The following is a 26,652-nucleotide window of genomic DNA, read 5'->3' as shown; positions in this document are numbered from 1 at the left end:
TATTTCTTATTTTATTTTTGTATACTTGATTGAGTTTATCTTTTAACTTCTGATTCCCTTTTGTTGCAAGACATGAGTATTTCCCAATACATCATGAATGTCCAAGAATTTGAAGCATTGCAGACAGACTGATCATTAAATAAGCCTCAAAACCAAATTAAGAAAAGGATGGAAGAATAAAATTCGATTTGGTTGCCCGTTCCTAACTGCTATGCATGCGTGCAGGGGAATAAACCAGATGACTACAAGTCAGAGTGAAGATAGGCCATCAATATATACACAGCCAGTATGCCAGTCTAACATCCAGACTTGCGTGAGCTACAACTTCAGAAATCACAGAATCTCTACAGTGCAGAAGAAAGCCATTCGGTCCATTGAGTCTGTATTGACTACAATCCCATCGAGGCCCTATTCCTGTAACTCCTCATATTTACTCTGCTAATCCCCCTGGCACTAGGGATAATTTAGCATGGCCAATCAACCTAACCCACACATCTTTGGATGGTGGGAGGAATTGGAGCACCTGGAGGAAACCCATGCAGACACAGGGAGAATGTGCAAACTCCATACAGGCAGTGATCTGGAACTGAACCTGGGCCGTGGCGCTGAGAGGCATCAGTGCTAACCACTTGTGCCACCCACTTCTGTGGCTAAATATTGAGAAAAAAAAAATCAAAGGATGCCCCAATTTCATCCTCCTACTTCTAATTCCATCTCTTTTTTATGGGCAGCATGGTGGCACAGTGGTTGCACTGCTGTCTCAAAGCGCCAGGGATCCAGGTTCGATTCCCAGCTTGGGTCACTGAGTGTGTGGAGCTTGCACATTCTCCCTGTCTGCGTGCATTTCCTCCAGGTGTTCCGGTTTCCTCCTACAATCCAAAGATGTGCAGATTTAGGTGAACTAACCATGCTAAATTCTCCCTCACCGTACCCAGCCAGGTGCCGGAGTGTGGCGACTTCATTGCAATGTGCATGTAAGCCTACTTTTGACTAATAAATAAACTTTACTTTGCATTCATGGTCTTGGATTGAAGTTAATTGTTCACAAGCTTGATGGCCTATTCAACCCAAGCTAAGCTTCTGATCCCATCATGAAGATCACCACATCTACTTCCGTAATAATGCCTAGATTTCTGCCCCTGCGGCAGCTCAGCCTCAATGAAACCCTTATGTACGCATTTGTCACTTCCAGACTTGCAATGCTCTTCAGATTCTCCTTGTAGCCTCTTTACTTAATATATTTTTAAATTCCTGGAATAAACGCTGACCTTCATATCTAAAAGCCACAATAAACTTACATTTCAGCAGGGAAACCTTGGTTGCTGTAGAACAGCTTCAAATGATGTTTAAAAAATCTCTTTGAAAGAACAGAAGTGACATGTACCCAAAGAGAACAAGCATTCCATAAAACCTTGGTGCTTATCAAGAACTGAACTAAACTGTTTTCTTCCACGTTTAAAATGATACCAGTGAATAAAAGTATACCTTTGGATCCATATTCTTGGTAAGAATGGTGTGCGTAGTTTTGTGAATTCATTCCCTCTTGCATGCTTCCACCTGCATTCATTCTAACATCTGATGAGTTAAATTGTGGATACAGAGGCTGGGGTGGATTTCCAACTTGGCCAGCTGAAACAAAATGTATTAAGATTGTTTAAGAGTTTTCACAAAAAATCCGAAATGTTATATACAATTAATTGCATGCTGTTAACTAGATTTGCATTTGGAAACAAATATTAAATTTTTGATCAAATCAATTTCCATATGAGAAAATGTTAGAACCAAAGAAATCAAGTCTGACCTTTTTCCTGGGTTCCTTTTACAAAGGAATTAAAGAATGGATTAAAAATGAAGTATTTTTCAGCATAAAATGTCACCTGTTATATCACAAGTTATAGTTATATAGTTTGCATTTCATGAAATAGTTGCTCAATATGTTTTTAATACCATTAAAGCAACAAATTGATCACTTCATCAAAAAATAATAGGAATTAAGTCTGCAGCAGACTCCTACAAGTAAACATTGCTCTGTTTGTATCTTACTAACGCAAGATTTTGTTCACTGTTTAAAAAAAAGACAAAATATCAAATCATGCAGAATTAAACCTGAAAGCAGCTGTCCAATTCTTTTGGGATATTTGAACGTCCCAACTTAATTCATCAAATTACTAGTGTAAATACATTTAATCTTTCATACCAACTGTTTGGATTTGGAAAATAACAAACGATAAAGGTTATGCATACATACGGTTGTTTGGAAGTGGAACCCTTTTGACTACACCAATTGTACTGGGTGGATCTTGTCCTCTGATAATCTATAATTCATAAATATTTATGAACATCACTGAATTACAGAAAACAAAAGATGTTCTCTTTCATGTTCTCTTTCCCATTCTATATTGTTTGTATATGCTGCAATTGGCTTTAAAAATGCTGCAGTAAAATCTATTATCATTCATTCTGCAGTTGCAACACTCAGTCTGACTTCTGTTTCGAAAAATACTTCCACACGCCAGCAAAACTAAATTACAAAGCAAATCAGAATTATATTTATAATTTTAAAAAGCAGTACATGACTGATCTCAGAAACCCACTTTTGCCAACTGAAATATGTAAACGACATTTGCATGCACGTAATAAATTTCCAGTGGTATATCCTCATCTACTAAAAAAACCTTTTAGTATCTGGCAGCTCTTAATTTCAAAAATTATAGCAATAAAATTACAAAATATACTTTGAGGACATCAGATTAACACTTTAATAATACAGCTCATCAATTCTGCATGTGAAGTAATAGCTGGACAAGAATGATGATCAGAAGTCAAAATGAGAGCTTTCGTTGTAAACAGGAATTCCCACCACAGTAGAAAATGAAACAATTAGAAAATATAAGTGAAGGCTGGAACAAATAACAATCAATCTTACTGAACTCACGCAAGAAATAGAAGCAGAAGTAGGCCACAGGCCCTTCAAGCCTGCACCATTAAATATGATCGTGGCTGATATTTTCCAGCCTCCACTCCTCAGTGCCATTTGCCCATAGCTGTCTACTCCTTGATCTATCAAATATTTATCCACCTTCACTTTAAATACTTCTAACGATCCAGACTCCACCACCCTTTGGGGCAGAGAATTCTAAAGATTCACCATCCTCTACGAGAAGGGATTTCTACATACCTCAATTTTAAATGACCAGCCCGTTATCTTTTTAGCTACATCCACTTGTTCAAGACTCACCCACTAATGAAAGCACCTCACCACCTGTCCTGACAAGTCCCCTCAGGATCTTATGTTTGAATAATGTCACCCCTCATTCTTCTAAACTCCAAGGAATACAAATCCAGACCACTTAGTCTCCCTTGACAGGGCAACATTATCATCCCAGGAATTAACCTGGTGAATCTTCTTTGGACCATCTCCAAAGTTACTATATCCCTTTTTAGGCAAGGGGACCAAAACCATTTGCAGTATTCCAAATGAGGCCTCACCAACACCTTGTACAAATGCAACAAAACCTCCCTATTTTTAAACTCCAACCTCTTTGCAATAAAGGCCAAAATGCTGTTGGCCTTCTTACCTACTTGTTGGACCTGCTGGCTTTTTCTGATTCATGCCCTCAAACACCTGGATCCCTCGTACTTCACTGCAATCTCTCTCCGTTTAGATAATAATTTGCCTTCTGATTCCTCCTATTTAAGTGCGTGACCTCTCACTTCCCCAGATTAAACTCCATTTGCCAAGTTTTCACTCAGTCACCCAGTCTATCTATATCCCGTTGCAGTCATAATTTCCTCATCACAACATGCCCTTCTACCCATTTCCACATCAGCAAATTTCTAAACTTTACATTCTGTTCCTTTCTCTGGGTCATTAACGTAAACAGTGAACAACTGCGGACCTGCAGTACTCCACCAGTTACATCTTTTCACTCTGAAAAGGACCCATTTACTCCAACTCTGTTTTTTTTTCTATGTGACAGCCAATTTTCAGCCCATGCTAACACACTTCCTCCAATTCCATGGGCCTTTATTTTATGCACCAACCTCTTGTGCGGCACCTTGTCAAATGTCTTTTGGAAATCTAAATACACTACATCTACAGGTTCCTCTCTATCTACTCCCCTGTTACATCCTCAAAATATAGCAAAGTTGTCAAATATGACTGATCTTTCATAAAACCATGTTGATTAGGTTTGATTATATATAGCTTTCTTAAATGATTAGCTATTTCCTCTTTGATAATTGACTCTAGTGTCTTGCTAATAATTGATGTTAAACTAATTGGCCTTGGTGTGAAAGGTAGGCACTTAAAGTAAATATAGCCAAATTGAATCCACTGTAAGCAGAAAAGATATGGGTAAAAATTTGAATTAAGAGATAGAGGGTCTGTTGTGTTCAATTGTTAAAATTTCAAAAGGGAAGTAAAAAGGGTCGACAACTTGATAAAGATCAAAAATAAATACAGCAAAGTTATTCCATTTTATTTATCCAAAAGTGATGGTAATAGGGAAAACAAAAACATTTTTATATTCTGGGAATGATAAATTTCAAAAAGGACAAGAACAAATGGAATAAATATGAAGGAAAATAAAACACTGTTCTGGAGACAGAACTGAGAGGAAGCTGAACTGTAGCCAACCCAGAAAAGTATCTGTTTTTTCAGAAAGCAAGTTCTTAAAAAAAAATCTCAACAGCAGAGCACCTTGGCTACAGCAACAGGGGGTTTGCCTTGTGGTAATATTACTGAAATGTTTACTAGATTAAGTATATTAAAAGATTGTTGCCTATTTGTGACTCTAACCAGTAGGAAGTCATTTTGGGGGTACGTTCTGAAAGACTAATTTCAACTGTGCAAGTGTTAATTATATATAGCATTTTGTTAATGCATGTTTTAACTTAATATTTCAAATCTCCCAAAAGTGTTACAAGGATCTGCAGCTTCAGTACGATCATCTTCCTGTGGTAAAAATACAGAAAGGAAAAAAAGTTGCGACAGCTTGATAGATTTCCCTTGGGATTTAGCTTTGCATGGATTTACCTGCTGGCAGTTCATAACAGCATTGGTAACAAAATAGATTGTCAGCTCAAACAGAAATAAATATCTGTGAGCTGATAGACATTACAGGGATACAATTTGAATATTCAAGGCAACATGATATTTAGAAAAGTCAGAAAGTTAGGAACTTGTAGGAGGGTGCCTCTCATTATTCAAGGATGATGTTAGTATGCCAGTGAGGGGTGGCTATAGTTCTTATGATCAAGGTATAGAATCAAATTCAGTAGTAATAAGAAATAGCAAACGTAACAAGTCATTGGTGGGAATAACTTATAGCTCTTCTAATCCTAACTACACTACAGGATGCAGTATACAGGAATAGATAATGGGGGACTTGAGATAGATAGTGATAATCATGGGTATTTTAATCAACATATAAACTGAACAAATCATATTGGCAAAGGTAGCAAGGAGATAAATTCACTTGTGCACTTTCAACAGAGTTTCTTAGAGAAGCATGTTCAAGAGCAGCGGTCTCCACATAGTTGATTGCGATCAACAGGTGGAACCTGGAGTCTCAAAAAGTCACTGGCTGCCAAACTACTGCCGAAAACGTGCAGACTCAGGCTTCTCGTGATGAGGAGCAAATCAGCTTTCACTGCTGAAACGTGCCCAAAACAAAAACGCATAGAACTCCAGCTTCTTGTGATGACGATTAAATCAGCTCACTGCTGCCAAATCACAGGCATGAAGGCAAAATGATGAGCGAGATACTGGGGGGCCTCCAAGCAGGCAAAATTCTACTATTTCCACCAAGAATGGGAAAATGGATTTCTCTTTACAAGTGTCAAAGGCAAGTCTATTTGTTTCACGTCAAAAAAATGTAGCCTTGAGTAAAAGAGGTAATTTGGAACGACCTCAAGACAATGCATGCAAACCAGACAAAGAAAGTTGGGGAGTTAAAGGGAACATTGCAAGCTCAGCCACTTTTCAAAACTTGTGGCTAAAGGCAACGCTTCGCTTTAGTCATCTGCTAGCGAAACATAAGAAACTGTTCACCAATTGTGAAGTTATCAAGAAGGCTATGATGATTGATGATTAAGGAGATCTTTTTCGGTGCTCAGCAGAAATATATCCCGATGGTAAAGAAGGAATGTAGGAGAAGGGACAACCAGCCGTGGTTATCGAAGGAAATAAAGGAGAGTATTAAATTAAAAGCTGGTGCGTTCAGAGTGGCTAAAAGTAGTGGGCGATTAGAAGATTGGGAAAGGTTTAAAAATCAACAAAGAATGACCAAGAAGTTGATAAAGAAGGGAAGGATAGACTATGAAGCTAAACTAGCACTAAATATAAAAAAGGACAGTAAGAGTTTTTACAAATATATAAAGAGGAGGAGGCTGGCCAGAGTGAATGTTGGACCCTTAGAGGATGAGAGGGGCGATTTAGTGGTGGGAGATGAGGAAATGGCTGAGGCCTTAAATAAGCTTTTTGCCTCGGTCTTCATGGAGGAGGACGCGAACAGTTTGCCGGATATTAAAGATAGAAGGATGGTAGGAGTTGAGAGCCTGAATGCGATTACTGTCACTAGAGAGGTAGTGCTTGATCGACTAACAAGACTGATGGTGGACAAGTCCCCAGGACCGGATGGAATGCATCCCAGGGTTCTGAAAGAAATGGCAGAGGTGATAGTGGATGCCTTAGTGATTATTTACCAAAATTCACTGGATTCCGGGGAAGTGCCGGAAGATTGGAAAATGGATAATGTTACGCCGCTGTTTAAAAAAGGTAGCAGGCAAAAGGCAGGGAATTACAGGCCGGTTAGTTTAACGTCCGTAGTTGGAAAAATGCTTGAATCTGTCAAAGAAGAAATAGCGAGGCACCTAGAAAAGAATTGTTTGATAGAGCAGACGCAGCATGGATTCATTAAGGGGAAGTCGTGTTTGACAAATTTATTGGATTTCTATGAGGATGTGACTAGTGCAGTAGACAAAGGGGAACCAGTGGATGTGGTGTTTCTCGATTTTCAGAAGGCGTTTGATAAGGTGCCTCACAAAAGGTTGCTTCAGAAGGTTAGGGGGCACGGAGTTGGGGGTAAGGTGTTAGCGTGGATAGAGGATTGGTTGTCTAATAGGAGGCAGAGAGTTGGTATCAATGGGTGCTATTCTGATTGGCGGTTGGTGACTAGTGGAGTGCCGCAGGGATCGGTGCTGGGGCCTCAGCTATTTACCATTTATATAGATGATCTGGACGAGGGGGCTGAGGTGTAAGGTGACGAAATTTGCTGATGACACAAAGATGAGTGGAAAAGCAAATTGCGTGGAAAGTGTGGAAATTCTGCAGAGGGATCAGGATAGGCTGAGCAAGTGGGCGAGGACCTGGCAGATGGAGTACAATGTTAGCAAGTGTCAGGTTATCCACTTTGGCAGGAATAATAGTAGGAGGGATTACTATTTAAAGGGTGAAAAGCTGCAGCATGCTACGGTGCAGAGGGACCTGGGGGTCCGTGTGCATGAGTCGCAAAATCCCAGTCTGCAGGTGCAGCAGGTGATGAGGAAGGCAAATGGGATGCTGGCCTTTATAGCGAGGGGGATAGAATATAAAAGCAGGGGGGTCTTGCTGCAACTGTACAGGGTGCTGGTGAGGCTGCAGCTGGCGTACTGTGTGCAGTTTTGGTCACTGCACTTGCGCAAGGATGTTTTGGCCTTGGAGGGAGTGCAGAGGAGGTTCACTAGGCTGATACCGGAGATGAGGGGGTTGGACTATGAAGAGAGACTAAATAGACTGGGTCTGTACTCATTGGAGTTTAGAAGGATGAGGGGGGATCTTGTAGAGACGTATAAGATAGTGAAGGGGATGGACAGGGTAGAGGTAGACAGATTCTTCCCGCTTAGAAAGGATAGCAGGACTAGAGGGCACAGCCTCAAGATAAGGGGGGGGGGGGTGCAGTTTAGAACGGAGTTGAGGAGGAACTTCTTCACTCAAAGGGTGGTGAATCTCTGGAATTCTCTGCCCGTTGAAGTGGTGGAGGCTACCTTGCTAAATATATTGAAGTCACGGGTAGATAGGTTTTTGACACACAAGGGAATTAGGGTTATGGGGAAAGAGCGGGAAAGTGGAATTGATCCACTTCAGATCAGCCATGATCTTATTGAATGGTGGGGCAGGCTCGAAGGGCTAGATGGCCTACTCCTATTTCTTATGTTCTTATGATTGCTGACGACACCTTGTTCAAAGATTTTCAAGCTCACACAACTATTTCCTTGTAAGGGATTGTTTTATGAGGAAAGGTTGGACAAGTTTTGTCACTTGAGTTTACAAGATTGAGATCATCTTACTCAAATAAACAAGATCCTGAGGGGACTTGACAGGATAAGTGCTGAAAGCATGTTCGCCTCTGTGGGAGAGACCAGGACTAGAGGAACACATTAAAAGTAAGGGGTCTTATATTTCAGACAGAAATTAGGACAATTTTTGACTCTAAGGGAAGGTTGTGAATCTATGGAGTTCTCTTCACCAGAGAACAGTGACAACAAGACCATTGAATGCTTCGGGCACAGTTAGACAGATTCTTCATGACAAGGGAGTCAAAGAGTACAGGGAGTAGACAGGAAAATACAGTTAAGTCCGTAATCAGGTTAGCCATGATGTTATCATAAGAACGTAAGAAGTAGGAGCAGGAGTAGGCCATCTAGCCCTTCGAGCCTGCCCCGCCATTCAATAAGATCATGGCTGATCTGAAGTGGCTCAGTTCCACTTTCCCGCCTTCTCCCCATAACCCTTAATTCCCTTGTTTACCAAACACCTATCTGCCTGTGACTTAAATATATTTAGCGAGGTAGCCTCCACCACTTCAACGGGCAGAGAATTCCAGAGATTCACCACCCTTTGAGTGGAGAAGTTCCTCCTCAACTCCGTTCTAAACTGTCCCCACCCCTTATCTTGAGGCCGTGCCCTCTAGTCCTGCTATCCTTTCTGAGCTGGAAGAATCTGTCTACCTCTACCCTATCCATCCCCTTCATTATCTTATACGTCTCTATAAGATCCCCCCTCATCCTTCTAAACTCCAACGAGTATAGACCCAGTCTATTTAGTCTCTCTTCATAGTCCAACCCCCTCACCTCCAGTATCAGCCTAGTGAACCTCCTCTGCACTCCTTCCAAGGCCAAAATATCCTTGCGTAAGTGCGGCGACCAAAACTGCACACAGTACTCCAGCTGCGGCCTCACCAGTGCCCTGTACAGTTGCAGCAAGACCTCCCTGCTTTTATATTCTATCCCCCTCGCTATAAAGGCCAGCATCCCATTTGCCTTCTTGATCACCTGCTGCACCTGCAGACTGGGTTTTTGCGACTCATGCACAAGGACCCCCAGGTCCCTCTGCACCGTAGCATGCTGCAACTTTTCGCCCTTTAAATAGTAATCCCTCCTACTATTATTCCTGCCAAAGTGGATAACCTGACACTTGCTAACCAGGTCCTCGCCCACTCGCTCAGCCTATCTAGATCCCTCTGCAGACTTTCCACACCCTCCGCACAATTTGCTTTTCCACTCATCTTTGTGTCATCAGCAAATTTTGACACCCTACACTCAGCCCCCTCCTCCAGATCATCTATATAAATGGTAAATAGCTGAGGCTCCAGCACCGATCCCTGCGGCACTCCACTAGTCACCAACTGCCAATCAGAATAGCACCCATTGATACCAACTCTCTGCCTATTAGGCAACCAATCCTCTATCCAAGCTAACACCTTACCCCCAACTCTGTGCACCCTAACCTTCTGAAGCAACCTTTTGTGCGGCACCTTATCAAATGCCTTCTGAAAAATCGAGAAACACCACATCCACCGGTTCCCCTCTGTCTACCGCACTAGTCACATCCTCATAGAAATCCAATAAATTTGTTAAACACGACTTCCCCTTAACGAATCCGTGCTGCATCTGCTCTATCAAACAATTCTTCTCAAGGTGCCTTGCTGTTTCTTCTTTGATGACAGATTCCAGCATTTTTCCAACAGCAGACGTTAAACTAACCAGCCTATAATTCCCTGCCTTTTGCCTGCTACCTTTTTTAAACAGCGGCGTAATATTATCCATTTTCCAATCTTTCGGCACTTCCCTGGAATCCAGCGAAGTTTGGTAAATAATCACTAAGGCGTCTACTATCGCCTCTGCCATTTCCTTCAGAACCCTGGGATGCATTCCATCCGGTCCTGGGGACTTATCCACCATCAGTCTTGTTAGTCGATCAAGCACTACCTCTCTAGTGACAGTAATCGCATTCAGGCTCTCAACTCCTACCATCCTTCTATCTTGAATATCCGGCAAACTATTCGCATCCTCCTCCGTGAAGACTGAGGCAAAAAACTCATTTAAGGCCTCAGCCATTTCCTCATCTCCCACCACTAAATCGCCCCTCTCATCCTCTTAAGGGTCCAACATTCACTCTGGCCAGCCTCCTCCTCTTTATATATTTGTAAAAACTCTTACTGTCCTTTTTTATATTTAGTTATCAAATGGCACAGCAAGCACAGAGGTACCGAATGGCCTACTCATGCTCCAAATCATATTTCGTATGTTCAAATGATGCAATCAAAATAAGCAGCATTCAGAAGTGCAACAAAAAACAGCAGGATTCAGGAACATTTAAGGGTGCATAGAAAAGTTTACTCAGAATTCATACATCAACTGAAGGCAAGTTACTCCTGCATTTTGTCTTTTGAGTAAACTTTATTTCATAATCAAGACAAGATAAAAGCATGAATGACACGCACCTAGCTAAACAAAGCCATAAAATACCATTATATACCTCTGCCATTGAAATGTCCTATGGTAAATTACCTTTATTCTCTTTCTTCCTTCCAATTTCTCAATAATAGTAGCTCTTTCTTTAACAATAAGGCACAAGTCCTCTTGCTTCAGTTTACTTGCATCCCACTTCATCATCTCAGGATATTCTCTTGACTAAAAAATGACAGTTGAAGTGATTAATACAATATTGATAAAATTACCCTCAACATACAATTTAAATGTCTTTGAAAAGTATTCAGAAAATACTCTGCAAGTTAGGTTGCAGCTGCAGCGTAAGCAAAAAAAATGTTTCAGGTCAACAGCCCTTCATTGTTGCAGTTCTGATGAAAGCAATCTAGCTGAAACATTAATTCTTTTCTCTCAGCAGAACTGTTGGGTATTTCTCACATTTTACTGTTTTACATCCAATTTTCAGCATTCAATTTATTGCTCAAATTGAAATTTTAAAATTATTCACTTTTTAAAAACTGTTTTAAGGACAACAATTTATCCAGACTGGTGATGGTAAACATCACTTTCCTCAGTGAAAATGTTGCTGTTCAGAGACATAATAAATTATAGAAATACAGTAGCATATTAAGGACTGAGTTAAATGCCCATTAAATGCAAAAGATCCAATAACACATTCGCACCTCTAGAATATCTGGTTTTGAGAGACTATTGCAGCAATATCAGTGGCATACCGGCTTCACTTGCAATCACACCCCAACGTCTTGTGCACAAACCTTCACTTGATTTTTAACCATCTTTTTACATTCCTCATCTATATCTGTTTATTCTAAGGTCACTCAGCCATCCTTAGTTAAGTTTTTCCTAGACTCTCTTTTTCTAATACATTTGTAGTTTGGCTTGTATCACAACAAGTCAATCTTTCCTCCAACTTCCAAGCACATACCAACCACTTCACTTCATGCACGCCATTTCACTTTATGCACATACTCACCATGTAATTCATTCTGTGTTTGATACCACCAAGATGCGAAACAAATATGCGCAAGTAACCTGTGAAGTCACACAATGTGCATTCATACATTGGGTCTCTTCCCCCATCCCGTTGGTATTCAATTACATAATTGAGCCCTGGGTAGACAAAATATAATTTCATAAGGCATTCACTGATACAGTTTTCATCAAAAGACATCACCACATTACTCATTTATCACCGCACAAACTGTTGCAAAACATTCACATTCACATACAATGCAACTCCAGATTCAGGATTAACCATGATACACCTCATCTTAATCAATCCGAATTCTCAACAGCGCTCCAAAAAGACTGTGGAAAACCACACAGTTCAAGGGCAGTTAAGGATGGACAGCAACTGTTGACCTGGCCAGTGATATGCACGTCCCATGAACGAATAAAACAAAAGAGTTGCAGCAAGATGACGGTCTTCATAAAACACCAAAGCAAAAAAGTTAACCATCAATTCTTCCTCTGTATTCAACAATTATTATCTTCTACTTGTGTCACTCTTCTGCAAATGCAAATTTAGAAGCAAGAACAACCTATTTCATCAATAAAAATGTAGAAGCTTTGTGGCCTGAAGGAGATGAACAGGGAAGAAATAAACTCAGCATAGGTCCATGCTACACAATTCATGGTATAATGCACATGTAGGAAACCACTATGAAATGGTTGTGGAAGTTGCAAACATCTCATATTAGCTAGAACACACCAGGAAAACAATGGTGTCATTAAAGACTCTACACTCCACCATAAGGGATTATGATGTAATGATACATTAATGGAATCATGGCATAAAAAGTGAGAACTGTGTGCTTAATATTTATGGATACAAAGTGCTCAGAAAAGATAAGGAAGGGAAAAAAAAAGTAACTGGGAAGGCAGTGCTGAACATAAGACATTACAATCCTGGGAAAAATTACTTGATGGGGCAAAAGTAGAATCTATCTGGTTCAAGTTGAGAAGCAATTAAGGTATGATCACATTGACAGGTGATCTACAGGAGTTCAAAGAGTGGGAGACAGAGGAGCAAATTCACATTCATGCAACAACTATCTGGGAAATGTTAGAATAAAGCTAAAGGAGAGGGAGAACATTCTGAAATGTATTCAGGATGCCTTCCTGGGCAAGTATTTTATCGGTTTAACTGGGTGAGCACAATGGAATGAGTAACTGCATAGGGACAGTTCAGCAAGAATGATTTTTGTTTCATATGGTTTAGATTAGTAGCAGCAAAGAGCAAGAAAAGAAATCTAAAATAGAACTTGTCATTTGGAACGAATGGGCATCGAGCCACAGTCGTCAACCTGAAGCAATTGGTTTCCCTCCATAGATGCTGCCCAACTTGCTGAGTGGTTCCAGCAATTTTTGTTTAAAACGGAACCAAAGCTGTAACGGAAAAACTGTACCACAACAACGGTAACATTTAAGGAAAAGACGTTTTTGAGCCAGGTTAGATAAATTCCAAGAGGGTAAGGTAAGAGGGCCTAAACCAGAGCTCCTTGGGATGACAAGGGAGATAACGTTTGTGATAAAATTAAAACGTGTATTTTTCAAGCACAAGCCAAGTTAAATACAACAAGTTGAACAGGGGGGTAAAGGGGAAAAATTAGGCTGGCAACAAGAGAAGAGAAAGCAATAATGGCCTGTTAGAGATGGAGGGGCTAACCCGAAAGCTAGTGAATTTACTATCAAATAAATCGGTTGGACTGAAACCTGGTGTTGTCAGACTTTTTACTGAGATGGAGTGGGTCATAACAGGACCAAATATTATTAATGCTTAGAGGGGCTCAGGGCACGGCCAGAATACTTAATCAGAAGCTTGTATCAGTGTTTACTAAGGAAGAAGATGCTGTCAAAACATTGAAGAGGATGGTAGAGGTAATGGATGGATTAAAAATTCATAGACAGGATACTCTTGAAAAACAGGACATGCTTAAGAGTGGCTAAGTCACCAGGTTGTTATGGTTTCATCACAGGATGTTGAGGGAAGTGTGCTGGAGATCACTGCAAGGTTTACCCTAATCTTATAATCCTCTCTACATACAGGGAAGATGTTAGAAGATTGCCAAATGTAACATCCTTATTCAAGATCCTTTTCATTAAAAACAGGAACGTTTCTTAGAGACTGAAAGAAAGAATGAATAGGAATCTAAACCAATGTATGTCATTGGGCAAAACTGGGGTAAGCTTTCCTTGTTTTATGCAACGTTTTCCAGTCACCCTCAATTGAAAGTATTGACCATTTGCTGGGCAATGGACTACGTTCCAAAGGATGAAGCAAAAACGTAAGTGCTTCACAATCAGTGAGCTCCTGTTGAAATGAAGTCACTGGGCAATGTAGGGAAAACTTTTTGTATGTTTAGCTGTTTTTAATTATCACAGACTAGAATCCCTACAGTGCAGAAGGAGGCCATTCAGCCCATCGAGGTCTGCACCAACCACAATCCCATCCAAACCCTTATCCCGTAACCCTACATTTCACCCTGTTAATCCCCTAACACTAGGGTCAATTTAGCATGGCCAATCAACCTAACCTGCACATCTTTGGACTGTGGGAGGAAACCGGAGCACCCAGAAGAAACCCACACAGAACATGCAAACTCCACACAGTTGAAGGCCAGAATTGAAGGCCTGTGTCCTCTGTTTGAACAGAGGGGAGTACGATAGGATGAGGGAGGAATTGGCAAATGTAGATTGGGGGCGCAGGTTGGTCGATAGGACTGCTGAGGAACAGTGGAGGATCTCTAAGGAGATCTTTTTCGGTGCTCAGCAGAAATTTATTTCAATGGTAAAGAAGGACCGTAGGAGAAGGGATAATCAGCCGTGGTTATCGAAGGAAATAAACGAGAGTATTAAATTAAAAGCTGGTGTGGGCGAGTAGAAGATTGGGAAAGGTTTAAAAATCAACAAAGATTGACAAAGAAGACGATAAAGAAAGGAAGGATAGACTATGAAGCTAAACTAGCACTAAATATAAAAAAGGATAGTAAGAGTTTTTATAAATATATAAAGAGGAGGAGGCTGGCCAGAGTGAATGTTGGACCCTTAGAGGATGAGAGGGGCGATTTAGTGGTGGGGGATGAGGAAATGGCTGAGGCCTTAAATAAGTTTTTGCCTCGGTCTTCACGGAGGAGGACGCGAATAGTTTGCTAGGTATTAAAGATAGAAGGATGGTAGGAGTTGAGGGCTTGAATGCGATAACTGTCACTAGAGAGGTAGTGCTTGATCGACGAGCGGGACTGATGGTGGACAAGTCCCTAGGACCGGATGGAATGCATCCCAGGGTTCTGAAGGAAATGGCAGAGGTGATAGTAGATGCCTTAGTGATTATTTTCCAAACCACGCTCGATTCCGGGGAAGTGCCGGAAGATTGGAAAACAGCTAATGTTACGCCGCTGTTTAAAAAGGGTAGCAGGCAAAAGGCAGGTAATTATAGGCCGGTTAGTTTAACGTCTGTTGCGAAAAAAATGCTTGAATCCGTCATCAAAGAAGAAATAGCGAGGCACCTTGAGAAGAATTGTTTGATAGAGTCGACGCAGCACGGATTCGTTAAGGGGAGGTCATGTTTGACGAATTTATTGGAATTCTATGAGGATGTAACTAGTGCGGTAGACAGAGGGGAACCAGTGGATGTGGTGTTTCTTGATTTTCAGAAGGCATCTGATAAGGTGCCGCACAAAAGGTTGCTTCAGAATGTTAGGGGGCATGGAGTTGGGGGTAAGGTGTTAGTGTGGATAGAGGATTGGTTGTCTAATAGGAGGCAGAGAGTTGGTATCAATGAGTGCTATTCGGATTGGCGGTTGGCGACTAGTGGAGTGCCGCAGAGATCGGTGCTGGGGCCTCAGCTATTTACCATTTATATAGATGATCTGGAGGAGGGGGCTGAGTGTAGGGTGTCAAAATTTGCTGATGACATAAAGATGAGTGGAAAAGCAAATTGTGCGGAGGGTGTGGAAATTCTGCAGAGGGATCTGGATAGGCTGAGCGAGTGGGCGAGGACCTGGCAGATGGAGTACAATGTTAGCAAGTGTGAGGTTATCCACTTTGGCAAGAATAATAGTAGGAGGGATTACTATTTAAAGGGCGAAAAGCTGCAGCATGCTACAGTGCAGAGGGACCAGGGGGTCCTTGTGCATGAGTTGCAAAAACCCAATCTGCAGGTGCAGCAGGTGATCAGGAAGGCAAATGGGATGCTGGCCTTTATAGCGAGGGGGATAGAATATAAAAGCAAGGAGGTCTTGCTGCAACTGTACAGGGCACTGGTGAGGCCGCAGCTGGAGTACTGTGTGCATTTTTGGTCACCGCACTTGCGCAAGGATATTTTGGCCTTGGAAGGAGTGCAGAGGACGTTCACTAGGCTGATACCGGAGATGAGGGGTTGAACTATGAAGACAGGCTGAGTAGACTGGGTTTGTACTCGTTGGAGTTTAGAAGGATGAGGGGGGATCTTATAGAGACGTATAAGATAATGAAGGGGATGGATAGGGTAGAGGTAGAGAGATTCTTCCCACTCAGAAAGGACAGCAGGACTAGAGGGCAGAGCCTCAAGATAAGAGGGGGGGCAGTTTAGAACGGAGTTGAGGAGGAACTTCTTCATTCAAAGGGTGGTGAATCTCTGGAATTCTCTGCCCGTTGAAGTGGTGGAGGCTACCTCGCTAAATTTATTTAAGACACAGGCAGATTGGTTTTTGGTAGGCAAGGGAATTAAGGGTTACGGGGAGAAAGCGGGAAAGTGGAACTGAGCCACTTCAGATCAGCCATGATCTTATTGAATGGCGGGGCAGGCTCGAAGGGCTAGATGGCCTACTCCTGCTCCTACTTCTTATGTTCTTATGTTCTTAATTGAACCTAGGGCCCTGGCACTCTAAGGCAGCAAAGCTAACCATTGTGCCACCGTGCACAATTACTTTTACTTTTAATTATAATTTATTTCACAACTAGTGGGTAAAATACATACCAATTAAGGGTTCATTGGCATTCCAAGACAAAAGGTAATCATCAAAGGTTCTTGTATCACAACCACTATTCATTGCAGGTGCTGGAGGTGTAGGGGTGCCCGATTTATTACCTGTCATAATGAAACTCATGTCAAATTGTACAATGTGCATTTCAAAAATACATCAAAGCCATAACTTGCTACAAGTTTGCATTAATTTAAATAGTTTATCTACAACTGATGGTGCAGCAAAAAGGAAACACTTAATTTGACATTGTTACCTAAATCTCAGAGTGTGCTTTATAGAAGGGCAGGGGCCTAATAGCACAAGCTTTAAAATGTACTGTTAAATACAGCATTCTACTACAGATGCTTAACGATATGTTTATCAAGTCATTTCCTGAATGCCATCAAGGTTAACATGCTGAATCAGAGACTACATGCTGATTAATTTTCTCTTACCGACAATATAAATACACTGGATTACATCTAATGCTCCAAGAACTGAAATATACTCACCCAATGTTTCTTTTAAGATTTGTTCAACCTGTCATGTCACGTGCGAAGAAATGATACAGGGCAAGAAAGACAAAATAATCGTAAGTTTCCTCTCTTTTCAAAGAAAAACTGAATGACTTGCATCATAATATACTTAAATGCAGGAACAGGTAAGACATAAATGCATAATCAGCCCCAGTTAGAAGACCTTAAGTCACCAACCAAGATTTGGGGCTAGACAAGTTTGCAGAAGGAAGATGTTGCAAGACCACCTCTCATATCTTCATTTATTTTTCTCTCTCCCAGCCCCCCACCTTCTTACTCCAAACTTCCCAACATCCTTCACTATCACATCCATCAACCTGCTTAAAAGTTCATATGACTTCAATTTTGATGCCCTCAAGAATGTCCATTCCACACTGCTGATTTAATCATTCACTCCATATCTGCCCAGACCTGCTCATCTCAAATTAATTGCCAAATAAACTCTCAGCAACTTCCAATTTTCTGCCATCCTTCACACTTGTAATAGACTGTGAGCAGCAGTTCAATTTGGTTTCACACATTTCCCAGCATTGTGCACTAATCATGGACATCGTTATGTAACAAAGGAAGTTTATTCTTACTTGTCTTGTTCAATACCAGCAATTATTCCAGCTTGTTTCACTATAATTCTTGGAAGAGTAGGCAATTTAGCCCTTCGATCCTATTCCACTACTTAATTAGATTATTTTTAATCTGTATGCCAAATCTACCTACCCATTTTAATTTTGTAACCCTTTATAAACTGACCTAACAGAGTCTGTTGATATTTTACATCAGTCTAGTCTCAACAGCTGTCTGAATGAAAGTATTCTACAAGCTTTTCTGTGACATGCTTTCAGCATCACTTCTAAAGAGTAAAGCTTTAATTTTAAAGTTGTGCTCTCTGGTTCTGGACGTTTTACCTGGGGAAAACAGTTTTTCTCCCAATCAACTCTGTTAAAAACGTTGAACGCGTCAATTAGATGTCCCTTAATCTTCTACATTCAAAGGAAACAAATACATAAGTTCTGCAGCTTCATAATTTAACCACATTCACACATGCATTGTTCTCATGAATCTGTGTTGCGACCCCTCTAAAGGAAATATATCCTTCCTGAGGTGTGGTGCATCAGATTGGATCTAGGTATTCACCAGCATTACCACCATCGAATCACCCACTATCAATACCGTGGAGGGTTACCATTGACCAGATGGACAGGGATATAAATACTGTGGCTTCAAGAGCAGGTCAGGCTGGAAATTCTGCAGCAGACAACTCACCTCCTGATTCCAAAAGCCTGTCCATCTTCTACAAGGAACAAGTCAAAAGTTCGATGGAATATTATCCACATGCCTGAATAAGTGCAGCTGCCAACAATACTAGCAGCTCAAAATCAACCACTGAGGACAATATCCTGCTCATATCCCTAAATATTGTTTCTTACAACTAACATAATTTCAACCCCCTCCATATTCCAACGGTTTTCTAATTTTTTTGTACCTATCCTCGTTTCTGTATTTGGTTCCCTAAATCTGTCGGTTCATCTACAACTCCTGGCTTGTTACCATTTTAAACATATATTTATGCAAATAACGTCCAGCTTTGGATTTCCACAAATGCCCACAATTTCATGGCCAATATGGTTGGGCACTCATTAATGACACGGCATTAAATTCCTAGGAATGCAAAAATCACAGGGTACATATATTTGGAGTTCAATTATTTAGTTTCCTTTCACTGATGCACACTGCAGAACTACAACATGTTGAATGTGCATTTATTATTTTATAGTATTCAATATAGAACTGTTCGTCACCCACTAAGTTGCTATCTTAGAATATTCCATTAACTTTCATCATGTTACAATTATTAATCCAGATAAATTTTCAATATCAAAATCCAATATTAAATCTGACCCTAACATTATGACATGAACACATACTTGAAAGTTTGAAAGGATGGGAAGTAATGAATTACAGATTGCAATTTAATGTGTGGCCTCCTGCAGCACAACTAACCTATTTGTTTCTTTTTGCTCAATCTAAAATGTAAAATTAGATTTACAATGAGTCACCAACACATTATTGAGCATGTAGAGTTGGATCATTGTATCCAATCTTACCTTTCTGTGTTGATACCCCCTGATATGTTCCTGAAGATTCAGAGCAGATACACAAGCTACTTTGCAGATCTAAGACAAAAATATAAAGAAGAGGGTTAATACGCTGACAGTTAAAGCAAAGTACCTGCACATCCACCATTCATCAAATATAGTGGTTACACAAGGGGACAGCTACACTTAAGAGTCAATAAGCCTATCAAGTTAATTCTAGTTCTCAATAAAACAATCTAATCTATTCCTTCCCGCAATATTTCCCTCCCTCCAGTTCCTAATGGATTTCTTTTTGAAATCTTTTACCACCTCGAATTCCACCACCCTCATAGGTTCTGTTCATTTACACTGCTCAAGCCATGGAGTTTACATGCGTGAAGATTAAACATTGTGGCATTATGACTGTGATAAGAAATAACATGCAACATTACAATACCTTAAATCCTACTGTGTATATTATTTTATTCTCCGCATTTTTTATCCAGCAACACTCATTCAACCATTGTATATTTGATGCTGCACACCTACTGTATTTAATTTTCAATCATCCCTCCAACCACTTTGCTTTTGTTACCATCCTTTTTATTTTAAATTTCATAATTAACGCCACTACATTCAATATACCTTCCATGACCACAGTCTCTGGCTGAACCAGACCACTTACAACTTCCAATATCCTATCTGACCCCCAGCTGAGATTTTCCTGACTTCTACTTTAACATCTGTTAGAGGACATCAAAATACTGGGATTTAAAATACTAATAAAGAATATTAAAACAGAGTGGATTAACTTAGGATAAGAATCAGACTGCCTTATGCATATTTTGCAGAAGTACACTGGACACAGAAACACATAACCACAGTTAGAGAATTTAAACATGTTTTTTTTTTAAAGTGTACAATTGAACAAGCATACATCTTGGCTAATGACACAGGGTTCTTGGGCATCATGGGAAATAAGCCAGTAAAATGAACCACATTCCTTAAAACAATATACTTACAGAAGTATAACTCTTATCAACACAAGCACCAGACAGCTCAGTAAACAAGACATTCATTGAACAAAGAAAAGTAGTGATTTCAAACAGTCAATGAATAGGCTGAGTATTCTACAAGATAAGAGACCAGGTGGCCATGGAAAAGTCAGGCAGAAACCACAAGAACTTTGTTCCCAAGCAATCAGAGAATATCTGTAATTGGCCAAGGTATATGTGACACTTTCTAATAATGCTTGACCTGTACTAATGAGGATTGGTTCATCTCTGACTGGGATACGCCAGGGGCGTATAAAATGACTTTTGAAAATTGTCTAATCATATTGCCAATGTGGTGGAACTTCAGAGAAGAGTTGGATTGCCCAGCCCTTCTCTCCCAGTGTAAAGAAGCGTCTTTCACCAAGGTGCTGTGTGTCAAGAGTCTTTGTATTAGCTAAAGTTAAGCTCAATACTTAGCCTCTGAAAATACCCGTGACAGAATTGGTGCTGCAAACAGGGTGACTCACTGGAATCTGGCGGCAGACATGTGCTCCTCAAGCGAGTGAGTATTTTATTTTACCAGCCAGTAGTAGTTAAACTGCCAAAACTGTAAGTTGAGCATTTGGATCAAGCGTAGGGGTTGCGAATAGTATCACTGCGTGAAGAAATCACGCTTAATGTAGGGGAGCAAGGACAGTGACTCTTATATCTGCCTGAATAAAAGAATGAAATGTCACATGACAGGAGATGATGTTAGAGGTTAAGTTGCACTTTATGTGGGGGGGTGAACCAAGGGCGAGACCCTTGGATCATTCTGAGCAGCAGAGTAGAGCTGCACAACAGGGAAAGTATCAAGAGATGAGAACTGCACAAAAAAAAAAGGGTGACGGTCAGCCCGGGCACTAGGGAACCCCAGGTGAGACTCGAGAGCAATACAGGTAATAGGCGCGAGGGGACAAGGACTACACGATGGTGATGGTCAGTCCAGACGCAAGAGATTTCCAGCAGCAATCTGAAGATTGTTACTACTGCTTGTATTAAACTGAGCACAGAAAATTAAGAAAATGATAGAATGGTATAATTCCGAAGCCCCCAACACTGAGCAAAAGTCATGGTGGACAGGTCAAACAAAAATAAATCAGATATGACATCAGTCATGCTAGTAGTTATGATGAGAAATTGCCTCCAGAGGGAGGCACATCGTAAGCAAATAAGCAGTGCAGAAAGAAATCATGCATACACTGGTAAAATCCAGATGATGGCAGCTGAGCTGCAGTGGTTAGGGCAGAAATGATAATCAGTGTGACCCTTGAAATTGTAGATCGAGATCCCCAGATGTACGTGGATGCGATACTAGGGGGTCAGCCTTCTATCATTTTGGTAGACACCAGGGGAAGTACATCTATAAAGGATTTAGCATTGCAGGTTACTCACCAAACTATACAATTAAAAGGAGTAACTGGGGGATTAAGTGAAGACCACAGTATTAGGACTACAGTATTAAGTGAACTCATTAAATTGGAGATTGGGGATCAAGAGGAATGAGTCCAGATTGGGGTATGTTCAATGAGGGAGGCAAGTATTTTGGCAATTGGAACAATTGGGAGCTGCAATTGATTCCACAGCAGCCTTTACGGAGTGGCGCAAGTCCAACAAGCAGAATAGGTGGAGTCAGAAGAAAGGATATACTATTTCCCAGATAGTGACCCTCTGACTATATTGGCCTGCATAACATCCCTGGGTTTGAGCCACATAAACAGGACTGCAGGTATCTGGCCGATCCTCTGATAACAGCCCCAGGGTAAATCCACCCTCCGCATAAGCAACATCCTATTAAACCAGAGGCAGTCAAGATCATTATTGCTGACTTCGAGAAGCAACAAATAACGTCCAAAGAGTAATTCACCTACCTGACATCAATTATACTATGTTAAATCACTACATCACTCAAGAGCACTCCATAATGGCAAACCCAGCTGGTATCCTGAATACCATTGGACCAGACCAGATTTAAAATATTAGACATAGCCAATGGATTCTGATCTAATTCCCGTAGCTGATGAACTGCAATATAAGTTTGCATTCACAGTTGGGAACCAGCAATACTTGGACCTGTCTGCCACAGGGATTCCACAATAGGCCATCTATGTTCCATAAATGTTATGCTGCTGTTTAAAAAAGGTAGCTGACAAAAGGCAGGGAATAATAGGCCGGTTAGCTTAACATCCGTAGTTGGAAAAATGCTAGAATCCATCATCAAAAAAGAAATAGCAAGCCACCTAGAAAAGAACAGTTTGATCAAGCAGATGCAGCACAGATTCATGAAGGGGAAGTCGTGTTTAATGAATTTATTGGATTTCTATGAGGATGTGACTAGTGCGGTAGACAGAGGGGAACCGGTGGATGTGGTGTTTTTAGATTCCCTGAAGGCGTTTGATAAGGTGCCTCACAAAAGGTTGCTGCAAAAGGTTAGGGTGCACGGAGTTGGGGGTAAGGTGTTAGCATGGATTGAGGATTGGTCGTCTAACAGGAAGCAGAGAGTTGGAATCAATGGGTGCTTTTCTGGTTGGCAGTTGGTGACTAGTGGAGTGCCGCAGGAATCAGTGCTGGGGCCTCAACTGTTTACCAATTACATAGACGATCTGGAAGAGGGGGCTGAGTGTAGGGTAAGAAAATTTGTTGATGACACGAAAATGAGTGGAAAAGCGAATTGCTTAGAAGGCGTGGAAAGTCTGCAGAGAGATCTGGATAGGCTGAGTGAGTGGGCGAGGACCTGGCAGACGGAGTAAAACGTTAGCAAATATGAGGTTATCCTCCTTGGTAGAAATAATAGTAGGAGGGATTATTATTTACAGGGCGAAAAGCTGCAGCATGCTACAGTACAGAGGGACCTGGGGGTCCTTGTGCACGAATCGCAAAAACCCAGTCTGCAGGTGCAGCAGGTGATCAAGAAGGCGAATGGAATGTTGGCCTTTATAGCGACGGGGATAGAATATAAAAGCAAGGAGGTCTTGCTGCAACTGTACAGGGCACTGGCGAGGCCGCAACTGGAGTACTGTGTGCAGTTTTGGTCTCCTTATTTGCGAAAGGATATATTGGCCTTGGAGGGAGTACAGAGAAGGTTCATCAAGCTGATACCGGAGATGAGGGGGTTAGCTTATGAAGAGAGATTGAATAGGCTGGGTCTGTACTCATTAGAGTTTAGAAGGCTGAGGGGGGATCTTATAGAGACTTACAAGATAATGAAGGGGCTAGATGGGATAGAGGTAGAGAGATTCTTCCCGCTTGGAACGGATAGCAGAACTAGAGGGCACAGCCTCAAAATAAAGGCGGGGCAGTTTAAAACAGAGTTGAGGAGGAACTTCTTCACTCAAAGGGTGGTGAATCTCTGGAATTCTCCGCCCATTGAAGTGGTGGAGGCTAACTCGTTGAATATATTTAAATCATGGGTAGATAGCTTTCTGATAGACAAGGGAATTAAAGGTTATGCGGAGAAAGCAGGAGAGTGGAACTGATCCACTTCAGATCAGCCATGATCTTATTGAATGGTGGGGCAGGCTTGAAGGGCGAGATAGCCTCTCCTGCTCCTATTTCTTATGTTCTTATAAAAATATGGCTCAATCAACCCCTTAAAGTGTGTAGGAACAATTATCCTACAATGTGGATGACATTTTGATAACATTAGATGGGTCTATATAGACCATGGGACACAGGAACAGAACTGGGCCACTCGACCCATCGAGTCTGCTCTGCATTCAGTCATGGCTGATATTTTTCTCATCCCCATTACCCCGACCTCCTTATTAAATCAAGAACCTATCTATTTCTGTCTTAAAGACACTCAACGGCCTGGCCTCTTCAACCTTCTGTGGCAAAGAGTTTCACAGATTCACCACTCTGACTGAGGAAATTCCTCATCTCAGTTTTAAAAGGAATGTCCCTTCAGGCTGAGATTGTGCCCTCTGGTTCTAGTTTTTCCTAATGTTGGAAACAGCCTCTCCACATCCACATCCACTGGAACAGGTGACAAGCTTGGAATATGTCATATCCTGAGGTAAAAAAGAAATCCCAGAAGGCGACCATGCTTTATAGGAAGACTCTTCATACCGTAAAAGGTGCAAGACAATTACTGTAGGAACTCTGAAGAAGGTTATGCAGCATTTGCAAAACTCTTACAGGACTTAATAAAGAGAGGAAGGGAGGTCAAAGGAAGGATAGAGTGGGGAGAGAATGAAGTACAAGCCTTCTCTGATCTAAAGCAAGCTTTGATAAGGGCCCCTGCCCGGGGATTACATATCTCACTAAACCTTTTCACATTTTCTGCCAAGAAAATTTTGGCTCAACAGCATGGGGATAAATTAAGATCAGTGGGATATTACTCCACCCAAGTAGATTCAGTTGCCAGAGGCATGCACTGATGTGTAAGGGCACTAGCATATGCATTGTTGGCAATAAGTGTTGCAGAGCCCATCACCCTGATGGGAAAAATAATCCCCCATAGCCTTCACACAATTGTCCAGCTCCTGGAAGTTGGGAGACTGAAAGATGCTCAAAATGGGAAGTGAATCATTTGCCAGGGATAAGCATGTAGAAATCAGCAAAGACACTGGAGGAATCTATGTCAGAGGAGAAACCCCGCATTGTATGGGCAGTGGTAGATGACAAAGGTACTGTGATTGCAGGAGAACAAATTGCTGGGAATTTGTTAGCCCTGACTTAAGCCTTAGAGTGAGGTAAGGGGAAGCAAATTAATGTCCAAACTGACAGTAGGTATGCATTTAGAATCATGGAATCTACAATGCAGAAGTAGACCAATCGGCCCATCGAGCCTGCATGGACAATAATTTCACCCATATCCTATCCCCATAATCCCATCAATTTACTCTTCTAGCCCCACTGACACAAAAGGGCAATATATTATGGCCAAACAACCTAACCCACACATCTTTGGAGGGTTATATCTGGCGTAGTACACAACTATATGACAGCCTGTAGTAGGCGGGGGTTTGTGACCTCTAGTTGGGGACAGATGAAAATTTAATTACAGACTTAATCCAAGCTGCCCACAGCCCGCTAGAAGTGGCTGTTATTAAAGTACAGGTCCACAGAAGTACTGAGAGCCAAGCACAGTGAGGCAATAGCTGGGCAGATCAGGCTGCAAAAGATTTGATGGAACAAGATTGGGAATGGATACAAACTCCAGAAATAGCTGCATTACAAGCTAAAAATAGTACAGACATTAATGTGAAACAGATACAAGAACAAGAATTGAGAGATGAGAAACAGGGGTGGAAGGATTACGGATGACAGGAAGGCCATGATGGAATATGGAGAAGGGAAGAGGAAATAAATGGCTTAGCTGCAATACAGCAAGCCTTGTTGAAAGTATACCACAGTCTAGCTCATACAGGGAGAGATGACATGATTACGTTACTAAAGGAGTGCTAGTAGAGAGACAATGGAAGGAACGCAGTGAAATTCAGCCAGTGATGCATACAGCGCGCCCTGGTGGAACTGGGCTGTCCCTGCAGGATTAAAATGGGAAATCAGCCACAGCCCACAGACCTTGGGAAAACTTACAAATGGATTTAACTGGACTGCTGCCCTAGGTGCAAGGAAAAACAGTGTTTGGTAATTATAGATCAGTTTACTCGATGCATTGAAGCAAATCCGAGCAAAAATGCTACAGCCCAAATTGTGGCTTTGACATTGACTAATGAAATGATACCTAGATGTGGAGTACCTCTTCAATTAGACTCTGATCAGGGAACCCACTTTACAGAAACAGCTTTGATGTTACGGATAAAACAAATGTTTCACATACCATACTATCCCCAGGGCTCAGGAATGGTAGAACGAATGAACCAGGCATTGAAGAAAAGTTTAGCTGAGGCTATTTTACAAGGAGGAAACAATTGGGTGCAGGCTTTGCCTGCAATATTGCTGTGACAGAGCTAACTCTTGCATAAGGAACAAGACTAACCCCTTTTGAATTACTGTCCGGAAAAGCAATACAAAAGGAGCTGTATTCCGTTATATGAAGGATTTGGTAGACCATTGCATTCTCTCAAAAATCTGATAACCACGCAACAGCAACGTAGAAACCAAATGAAAACGGCAGGGGAAAGTACTCCTAAAGTTACCCACACCAGGGCATAAGGTAATGGTGAAACTCTTAACAGACAAATCCTTTGGATAACGATGAGCATGTACAGTGGCGCAGTGGTTAGCATTACTGCCTCACAGTGCCAGGGACCTAGCTCGATTCCCAGCATGGGTCACTGTGCAAACTCGACACAGACATTCTTCCCACGTCTGCGTAGATTTCCAC

At 41.3% G+C, this 26,652-nt stretch overlaps 1 protein-coding gene across 5 annotated transcripts in view; it reads right to left on the bottom strand.

The window, feature by feature from the left end:
- The window catches only part of LOC145355899 (uncharacterized), an 80,367-nt gene that overhangs the window by 28,334 nt on the left and 25,381 nt on the right, over positions 1-26,652 (bottom strand). For all 5 annotated transcript variants that reach the window (XM_080208393.1, XM_080208403.1, XM_080208366.1 and 2 more), the window contains 7 exons: positions 19,357-19,425; positions 17,231-17,258; positions 16,733-16,843; positions 11,747-11,883; positions 10,834-10,956; positions 2,249-2,315; positions 1,486-1,629 (listed from right to left, as the gene is read on the bottom strand). In XM_080208393.1, coding sequence (XP_080064519.1) covers positions 1,486-1,629; positions 2,249-2,315; positions 10,834-10,956; positions 11,747-11,883; positions 16,733-16,843; positions 17,231-17,258; positions 19,357-19,425 — 679 coding nt within the window. The remainder of the gene's footprint in view (positions 1-1,485; positions 1,630-2,248; positions 2,316-10,833; positions 10,957-11,746; positions 11,884-16,732; positions 16,844-17,230; positions 17,259-19,356; positions 19,426-26,652) is intronic.

This window comes from Carcharhinus amblyrhynchos, chromosome 2, assembly GCF_965287045.1.
Source record: "Carcharhinus amblyrhynchos chromosome 2, sCarAmb.v2.hapA, whole genome shotgun sequence".
In the NCBI taxonomy this organism is placed as follows: Eukaryota; Metazoa; Chordata; class Chondrichthyes; order Carcharhiniformes; family Carcharhinidae; genus Carcharhinus; species Carcharhinus amblyrhynchos.
Note: the sequence above shows the minus strand (reverse complement) of the source record. Positions and strands in the feature narration are given on the sequence as shown.